Below are 9,792 nucleotides of genomic sequence, written 5' to 3'. Positions count from 1 at the left end.
ATTAATTTTCTAGTTAGAATCTTTATATAGATTTTTTTTTGAGATTTATAAATCTCCAGGAATTATATATAAACCTTTTACTTGTGTGTGCAATTTTCTGATGAGCAGGTTTGCAGCAACAATGAAGTGACAACTGAGTTCATAGACCCCAGGAAGGTGAGAAACTGCTCTGGTGATATGGTAAATATTTCCATCTCAACCGCCATTTTGTTTACTCCTTGTTTGAATTTCAGGACATTAAACTGAATAACTCATCTGAATGGAAATGGCTCCAACTCCTAATTAGAATAGTAATTGAGAGATGCTAAATCCTACCTATCTCCAGCTGGATCCAAAGTGTAGGGCTTTGGGTTTTGATCCTGCTTGTTTCTTGTTCACTCACTCACAGCAGAGTTCCCATGTATTCTCTGTACAAGTTGACAACATGGATCCCATGCTGAGTAAGAAAGGAGTGCTTTCAAGCTGGGGGAAAATGTGAATTGTTACCTCGGTACTATATGCCAAGAAGACAGCTGAATTCCACATAAAGTGCTTTTAGTGTGTACATTATACACTGAAGATATTTTGGAGGTCATAGAACACATTAGAAGGTTTAGAAGGGAGACTTGACAGAGTTCCAGTTATATTCTCTGGCTTCTGAGTAAGTGTATGATCACCTTTAAAGTCTGGATCCCATCAGCATTCCTTTGTGTCATACCACAATGATAAAAGTTTCAATGAGGAAGCAGACTAGAGAGGAAAGTGTGAACTACGTAGAAACCTTACTTGAATGCTAGTTAGTAACATAAATACCTCCTAAAATTTTTCTAATAACTAATTTTGCATCAACCAAATCATTTGGTACCAATTTTGTTAACACTGGGTATGCTGGGGATATAGTTCAGTAGTACAGCACTTGCCTTGTAAGTTTAAGACTCTAGGTTCAATGTCCACTTAAAATATCCAAGGAAAAACAAAGAGAAGAAGAGCTCTGTGTGCATATGTATGTGATGTACTAATTCTAACATCAGCAACAGGATATAATAAATTAAAGAACAATATTTAGTTTGATTTAGGTGTCAAAAAGACTGATGGGGTCAAATTGAACATTTCTAGGTTAACATTTTGGGAGTTAGGGAGGATACTTTAGACAACTAGACAAGGACAAAGTTTGAAGTCATTTAATTAAAAGACCAAGTGGTATGAAGTTCCTTTGTTACAGTACATTACATATGGCTCTTATACAGAGTAAAATATACACCAGCACCCTACTCAGGTGAGCAGAGAAGCGAGGCTTTACTTGCTGATACTGAGACTAACTCTTTTAACATGCAGTGTTCTTTGGTAGTGTTCATGTGAAATTTAAACATGGCACTAAAGTCAGACTTTTAAGGTCTTAGAATACTGTTTTAAAACTTGCCAATTATCATCAAGATAAAGTGGAATAATAAGGTTTTAAAATGTCTTCTGTGATGTTTATGATCAACATACAAATGCAAATTCATCTGAAAGGCATAGAATGTTCTTTGAATTCTTGGATGACAGCTACTACTTTGTCCCTTCATCCCCTCAAAGCACATATATAAGGCATCATTTCCTAACTGCTGTTGAGAATACCCTAGTTACAATGTCAGCAATTACTACTATGCTGTAATAGTCTCAAGGCAATGCTTTTTACTAAATTGGGAAATTTGACAAAGGAGCAATTTTGACCTGACAGACATCAAGGCTCTAAGTATGCTCTCTGTGAAAACAGCTGCTCTTGTTTTTCTCCCACTTAGAGAACTTAACCAGGTCCTCACTCAGTTCTTAAGACATTTTGAAATGAAAAACTTGTACCCACTGTGGATACTGGACTGCACTACTTTAGTATTCTTTGGGTGACTTAAGGTTAGTGTCATACTTTAATTACAAATGATCTCCATTGTCACCTGCAATGCTGTTTCTAAACTCATCTAAGGGAGACTTGAAATAAATCTCCTGTAGATGGATTTAAAACATGAAAGGCTTTCTACCCATAAGGTGCTGCGATGCAGAGTTCCTGACCTAATAGTCCTTTCATACAACAGTTTGGACAGGAGTCACACACTGTGCAGGAGAGCTGGCTCTTTCTGAAGAGGAGGTTGAGCGGTTGGAAATTTCTCTCTGAAGTTCCTCTACTTTTCTCTGAAGCTCTGCTCTTTTGGCAAGAAGTTCTTTGTATCTGCTGTGGATAGGTTCCTGCAAGAGCAAACAAAATCACTGCAATAGAAATCCCAGGCAAAGGAGATTTTAACCATCCTTGAGCTTTCTGGCACTGGCTGTTTCAGCTGTTGGACAGCCCCACCTTTAGTTCCTCAATGGAATCCACATGTTTTGTTGTCACCACTGATCTTTCAGTGGCTTCAGGTGTTCCACGAAGATGCTACTTTGCAAAGTCATCATTTAGTTAAAACTCTTCGGGACTATGGACCTGCAGTTTTTTGGCTTTTATAAAAGCTTTTCTTCAGTATACTTAAAGACCACACAGAAAGAGGTGTGTAGTCGGGAAAGTCTCATGACAGAGTGGGAAGTTTTGAGAGTGACAAACCTAGGAGAGTCATAGTGTTTGTATATTGTAGATGTGTACCTGTGGTTTCATCCGGGGGTTCCACCTTATATAATATCCCACCCAGAGCTCTAGGTGGCGCATGCTGGCTACTGGGTAAAGGACATGATTGGAGTAGCTCCCATAGAGAGGATTAGTGAAGTCTTCCAGCTGGCTGTTTATGTAGGACCACAGTGACACCGTCCTCTTAGGAAGATTCTGTAAGAGGGAAAATAGATAAAGATCCTCCCCTACCACATCAGCCATTTAAACCTTAGGTGAAACCTATGTTGGGCTGTGTGATCTTTAAAATCAACAAGAGGATGCTCAAGGTAGGATCTCATCCACATTGGGTAGCTGAAAGCACCAGCTCGAAGGCATTCAATACCTTCTGGTCTCCCCAAACACACACACTCCACACATAGAAAAATAAAAGTACTCCATATGATTAAAGCAATACTGTTTACAACAGCCAAAATAAAGAAAAATACAAAGGACCAACAACTAATGAGATACCCATAATGCAAGATTATTTGAGCACGAAGAAAAAGGGCATGCTAGGACATAAATATTGAAAAGATAGTAAAGGTGATGTGGATGATTCCATTTACATGAAGTGTTCATAAGAGGCCCATCCATAGAGAAATCTGATCAGTATCTGCCCAAACCTAGAGGAGGACTAACTAGTTTGGGATGACTTCTGTGTGTTTTAACAGTGATGGTCCCACAATTCTGTGGTTATAAAAGAGGATTTCTGAGGCATTTAAATTATATGAATAAAACTTTTAAATCAAGGGTAGTTTCTCAACAGATTGACTGTAATTACAATACTGCTGTGCTATTTGTGATTATCTAATATGCCACAACATAATGAAAGCCTACCATGCATGGAAATACATCACTATAAAGTAAAAATAGTCACTATTTTCCACAACAGTAAACACTGTCCCTGTTTCACAAAAACAGAAATGAACTTGCATAATAGTGAGTCTAACATCTGTAACAGGGCTTTCCAGTGTGAATGCTCTCCCAGAATAACCTACTTTCTGACCATGCTTTCTGAATAAAACTTGATGTCCACGAGGGCTCTACCAATACCACCAACGGTTTCTACAAAGAATGGTTCTTTTGCTGTAGCGAGACTGAACCTGGCACTGAGCCTGTACATCTCCAGCATCTTCTCTCTGCATCTTTTCTTCAAATTTATTTTGAGAGGATCTGTGTTTTAAAAACTGGCCTCAGATTTGTGGTCCTTCTACCTTAGCCTCTAGAGTATCTGGGATTATAGGTGTGATCCCTTATCCCCACTTATAGGTAGAAGTAATCCTAATACATCTTGTGAAGTACAGTATAACTACATACATACCAGAGTGAGAGCCAGAGTTCATACTTTACCTCTTTTCCCCTCTGCTGTTCACTGTTACAGAGGAATGTCCCAAATAAACAGCTGTACAAGTGGTCCAGGATGGTAATGAGAAAATACTCGTTGAATTCAAATGCAGTAGGGAACTGCAAATTGAGCACCACAAACTTCAGACATTATCAAGCATATTTATCTATTACAAGCAGATCTTTTAAAATAGTACTTAGATTTAAAACTACCTAAGCCATCGTGGCATTATCTGTTTTCCAAGGCAGAGTCTCTCATGCAACAAGTACTGCATGGTCTTAGATCTGCTCTGCTTTGACCTTACAGTTGCCAGCCATTGAATTCTGACTTGGAGCAATTCTGGTGAGTCTAGTCTTCCCTTCTTAAGTTTTCTTTTAGTTTTCAACATGTCTTATTTCTAAGAATTAAAATATCAAATGTGCCCAGCAAATACCATCAGTATATACACAGAAGAAAGTATTCCATATACATATGGGCAGACAACTTACAAGTCAACCTAGTTGTCTTGTGGAGGAACAGGTTCTTGTAATGCACAACTGGCAGTCCAACCCAAAATTCACCCTTACCCAAGCCTCAGTGGGTATCCTAATTTTACCCAATTTTGGAGGGCTATCAAGCTTAACCCTACTCCTGCTGAAACCATTCTCAAGACCCTGCAACTCTGCTTCCTATCATAATCCCAAAGTGGCATTACCTTTTAGACTGAGTCAGGTTATACCACTATTTCAAACAAACCTGTTGCTTAAAAGGCTGTTAACAGGGTTCCTTATAGCTCCATGATTAACAAGGGGCTGAGTCATCCCTTCCTTATACTTTCTGCCTCAACACTTCCTTTAAAACTGCTAAAATGATTCAAAATAGTGTTTATTTTAGGCTGGAATTTGATGTAGCTTGTTTTCTCATCTTAGTAAAGTATACAGAACTCTCAGTGAACAAAGAACTATTCAAGGGAGGACTCTTTTTTGATTGTTATCAGTACTCTGGGCTGAGATGCTACTAGAATCCAACTGTTTATTAATATTTATTAACATTACCCTAAATAACAAGTTTTAATACCTAACAATAACAATAGCTATTGCCAGTGGTAGTCTACCCAAGAATCATAAGCCAATCAGGACCACTCTGAGCTTAAAGTAGATGTGAGGGAAGGGTGTTAGCGGATGGTTTTACCTGTCTTGTCATTTGCCAGACACAGTCAATAAATTGAAGAAAAACAGGTGATCTATCTGCATCAGCATGGTTCTTATCTCCATGGCCAACTCTCTGAAGCAAAGACAATGAAATGTCACATGTAGGACATTTTACTTAGTAGAATTTTATTTTCCAAAAGTATAATTTGGTCAGTATTTGTAATTTCTTTAAAACATCTTTAAAAGTACTACAAAGTAGAAATCATAACTCTACCCAAGCAGGAACTTATTAACATTTCCACACTGCAAACTTCAAGATTACTACTTTAATAAATGAAACCCAGATTCTAAAACAACAAAGAAGAGACAGTCCTTAGAGCCCAGATATTTGTCCCTAGAGATGTCTCAGTGGTAAGACATTCCTTATGGACTTACTAGACAAAGAACACCACCTCAGGAGATAATTACATAGCACAAATCTCAAGAACTTTCAAAAGTTCTTGGATCTGTCCTTCACATAAATGGGTTCCCACCCATACAACTGAAAATCCCAAAGCAGGCATTCATTCAAAAAGTGAGATACAAACAAACAATTCCATATTTGGCTAAGGCTGAGGATCTGGCTTGCTTCCGTATATGTGGACCTATCTGCATTGCCCACGAGGCACACTGGGGTTGGCTACCCAGAGGCTATTTTAAGCTGTGGGCTGGCTTTCCCCAGGGTCAGAAGATTGTTCAAGGTTCCTGAATAAATTGCATTGAGAAGAAAAAAAAAAAAAAGTGAGATAGCCGGTCATAGAAGCAGCACACACCTATAATCCCAGCACTCTGGGAGGCAGATGCCTGTGAGTTCCAGGCCAGTTTGGTCTACAAAGTGAGTCCAGGGCAGACAGAGCTACACAGGAAAACCCTGTCTTGAAAAACCAAAACTAAATAACCAAAATAAACCAGTGGGATATATAACTTCTGGGGCAAGCTTCGATTTAAAAACATACTGTTGTAATCGTAGGCCATTGCTTTGATTTGCTTTCCCAGTGTGTAGTATTGGTACTCCTGGTACAAATGTATGTACTGCTGTTGGTTGTCAAGTTGCTAGCTCACTACTAAAGGAAAATGTCAAGTTTTCTTAGACAAGTATCACTGACAAAGCAGGAAAAAAATTTGTTACTGAGTAAATATTTTAATGTGACAAAATGGAAAAGGTCTGTGTGTGATTTGCTATTATCCTGTGCATCAGGATAAAACAAAGTAACATTTTAATGTAAACTATATATTATAAGATTTGAATATTTGATGTTTTTCAAAAATGTACAGTTTGTTTTCCTTACAGTAAAGTACTATGGACAGTATTCACTGCTAATCATGTAAAGATTGGAATTTTAGTAAACTTTCACCTTCTCTACCTTTCTGAAAAACCATATACATATGCCTCTGCTACAGTAGACAAAAGAGCAGATCAGCAGGTCTGCATAACGATGAGCTAGTGTTTTTTCTATAACCATTGATGGCACAAAAAAAATTATAGAAAAATTAGGAAACCAAAGGAATTTAGTATGACAAAGGATTAAAAAAAAAATCTTTTTCTGGATTCCATAACCTCTAAGGAACTACTACCACTTGCTAAGTTCTGACAGATTTCAAAACATGCATAATAATTTTCAAATAAGGCTACTAAAAAAATACATAGAATTGTTCCTCATAAATTTCAACAAACTGATTGTAGCATTAGTCACTAGCAAAGAACATCTTGACTAGATGTTCTTTAATGAAAGAAAGCAAAGAAAAGAACCCCCTTTAAATAGTGGACCAGAAAGAGTGGGATGGGTGACCAGAGCAAGTCACAAGGAATTTATGGTTTTGAAACATAACTGGTTTTTTTTGAAGAATTTGTTTTAAAGAGAGTTTTTTGATAAGTGCATCATTGTATAGACAAAGTGGGAAAATGTAAGCTACTGGGAGAGAATGCTTCAGGTGCCTAATTTTGCTTGACAGTTCATGTTCAGAAGAGTCAACCAATTTCAAGTGCTAGTTTCTTGAAGTTACATATAAACACTGCTAGCAAACCCTTCTAAAGATTAATATTAAAGCATATCCATGCAGATACCGGGACCTATACATATCCCTCTGTGCCATCTAGGCTCTAATGTTCTGGCTTCTACCTCAGTTCAACTCTTGCCTTGTTCATTATTTATTCTCAAACTCCTTCCCCTTCCTGGGAAGATGACTCCGTCATCACTTTAATTCCAATACAAATAACACAAGACCTATAACGTTACTGTAAGTTTTCCAATTCCAAAACAGCATTGAACAGAAGCCATTTAACATTCCATTGAAGAACAGCATGAGTCCAAAGCATAGCACAGGAAAGCAGAGACCAAGTGTTTTCTCTTTCCAAGGAGGATATAACTCCGTTTCACTAATGAATTAAGTTGTGGTTACCACACGTCTAGACAGTCAGAAGTATACTGACAGACAACTGGGATGGGGAGAAAAGACCAATCAAGGATGTTCATCTTGAAAAGCTGAACTGTTTATGGGTGATGCAGGGAGATAGCTATGCTCAAATATCTGAATGATAACAAGGAATGATTTTCATTTGTCTCCAGGGGGAGTGTGGAACCATAGGAAGCAGGAGGCCTCACTCCATTATCACAAATTCCAGCAAGGGAGTCTAAGTGGGACTGATGGCTTCAAGAAGGGGTATATGCTTGTTTCTGGGCATGGTAATGAATAGAAGCACTAGTTTAGTAGGTACACATTACTGTTTTAGGCATATACTTCAGATTCATGGCTAAACAAACTTTCAATCCAACTAAAATATTCTAGGACCTCTTCATTTTAAAATTTACCATTAAAAAAAAAAAAATCTCAGCCCAGTCCCAGGAGTACATATCAGAAACTCCAGCTACTCAGGAAGCTGAGACTAGAAGATCACAAGTGAGACTATAAAGTAAGTCAGTCTTGGAAACTAGGCAAGACCCTATATCTCAGAACTTTTTAAGTGGAAGAGTGCTTGTCTTGGCCGTGGGTTTAACCACTGTCTAAGTAAATAATAACACTTTGAACAGTCCAGGGCTCAAAATTTTGTCATTTTCATAAGACTACCTGTACCACTTTCCAAATTTATGGAAAGCATAAATAGGAAACTATATTTAGTCCTAAGGAGTTAAATATTAGTTAAAATATGTGTATGTGTACATGATACCCAAAGGCCAAAAGAGTCAGATCCTCTAGTGCTGTACTAATAGGTACTTTGGAGCCACTTGACCTAAGTGTTGAGAAATGAACTCAAATCCTCCACAAGAGCAAAAGTTCTTAATAGCCCAGACTTTTTTTTTTTTTTTTAACACCATTATCCAGTTTTATACCTTGCACAAGATGTGAAACATTAACACATTAGGAATGAAGGTGCAGGATGGCTCAGCTGGAAAAGTGTTTACCACAAAAACATGAAGACCTGAGTTTGGTCCCAACAGCTTAATAAAGATAGGCATAGTGTGCATGCCTGTAACCCCAGCACGGAGAGACGGAAATGGCAGGTCTCTTGGTTTTGATGGCTAGCCAGCTTACTCCAAATCTGTGAACTCCAGGGACAGTGAAGAACCCTGTCTTTAAGAGTAAGATAGGAAGTAACTGAAGAAAACTGACAACCCCTGACTTGCACACAAATGCACATGCGTACGTGAGCATAAGAAGACCAGACATACAGTTAAATGAAGGTTCTTTACTCACTAGTTGGAATCGATGTCCAAAGCTTAGCCACTCTTTCTCCACGAGAACTTCAAATCCTCGGATGGTTCGATAGTATCCATCCAACATGAGCATGGCCAGGGAAGTGAGCTGAGCTGTGCGATCCCAGCCATCACTGCAATGCACCACCACAGAGGTCTTCCCCGACTCTACCTTGTCAGCAATCCTCAGAGCCCCTGCAAGAATGAGCTGGAAACAAGAGTAAAATGAAAGTAAAATTTAAAAAGTGAATCACAGTTTTGTTAGATATTACTGCCTCAGTCACATGGCAAGAAACATCAACAGTCATTAAAAAGGAGGCAAGGTGCCAAGGCTCATGCCTATAATCCCAACAGTCTGAGAGGAAGACTGCCTGGAACTTGTCTCCAAAACAGACAAATAAATGAACAGCATATTAAAATGGAGTGTGGGTTGAGAACATAGGAAGCTGGAAAAGGATACAATGTGTGAAGACAAAGTGAAAGACACACCATTATCTGGAGCATGGATAGAATTCAGATAGATGTGGAAGCAGAAAACAAGGAGCAGCAGAGACACATGTACAGCACAGGTACATGCACAGCTTTTTCAGAGTGTGTACAGAGCCACTGGCCTCACTACTCAGCAAGTCCCTCTTACTGATTTCAGTTACAAGATCCAAGGGTGGCGGCCTTAAGAAAGAGTAGCAAATACCTTAATATGTTCCAGCCAGTGTGTAGATTCCAAGTTAGACAACCAGTGAGTTTCCTCAATGTTGGGGTACACAATCTCCTTCAGCTTCCGCAATGATTCTCTCATAACATGGATATTATGAATATCCAGAAAAACAAGTTCTGCATTTTGATAGGCATCTTCACTTTCATAACCTCCCCCCTTTGCCTGCAAAAGGGTACATATCACAGAAAACCGTAAGTGAATGAATAACTCTCCTATAGATATTCTTACAAAATTCCATAAAATGTATGGAATACCTAAAATGTATGAAATATGAATATTGC

General features: G+C 38.4%; 1 protein-coding gene across 11 annotated transcripts in view; it reads right to left on the bottom strand.

Annotated features, from left to right (window-relative positions):
- The window catches only part of Mtmr2 (myotubularin related protein 2), a 58,283-nt gene that overhangs the window by 1,432 nt on the left and 47,059 nt on the right, over nt 1–9,792 (bottom strand). For 9 of the 11 annotated variants that reach the window (XR_009586737.1, XR_009586725.1, XR_009586731.1 and 6 more), the window contains 6 exons: nt 9,488–9,673; nt 8,798–9,004; nt 5,106–5,198; nt 3,941–4,054; nt 2,588–2,764; nt 316–2,199 (listed from right to left, as the gene is read on the bottom strand). Coding sequence is in view for 1 of the 11 variants with exons in the window: in XM_021646380.2 (XP_021502055.1) it covers nt 2,038–2,199; nt 2,588–2,764; nt 3,941–4,054; nt 5,106–5,198; nt 8,798–9,004; nt 9,488–9,673 (939 nt within the window). In the remaining 10 variants the exon portion in view is untranslated. The remainder of the gene's footprint in view (nt 1–315; nt 2,200–2,587; nt 2,765–3,940; nt 4,055–5,105; nt 5,199–8,797; nt 9,005–9,487; nt 9,674–9,792) is intronic. The other 2 variants (XR_009586727.1, XM_021646380.2) reach the window with 2 other exon arrangements.

This window comes from Meriones unguiculatus, chromosome 1 (genome assembly GCF_030254825.1).
Source record: "Meriones unguiculatus strain TT.TT164.6M chromosome 1, Bangor_MerUng_6.1, whole genome shotgun sequence".
Classification (NCBI taxonomy): Eukaryota; Metazoa; Chordata; class Mammalia; order Rodentia; family Muridae; genus Meriones; species Meriones unguiculatus.
This window is presented reverse-complemented; position numbering and strand designations above follow the sequence as displayed.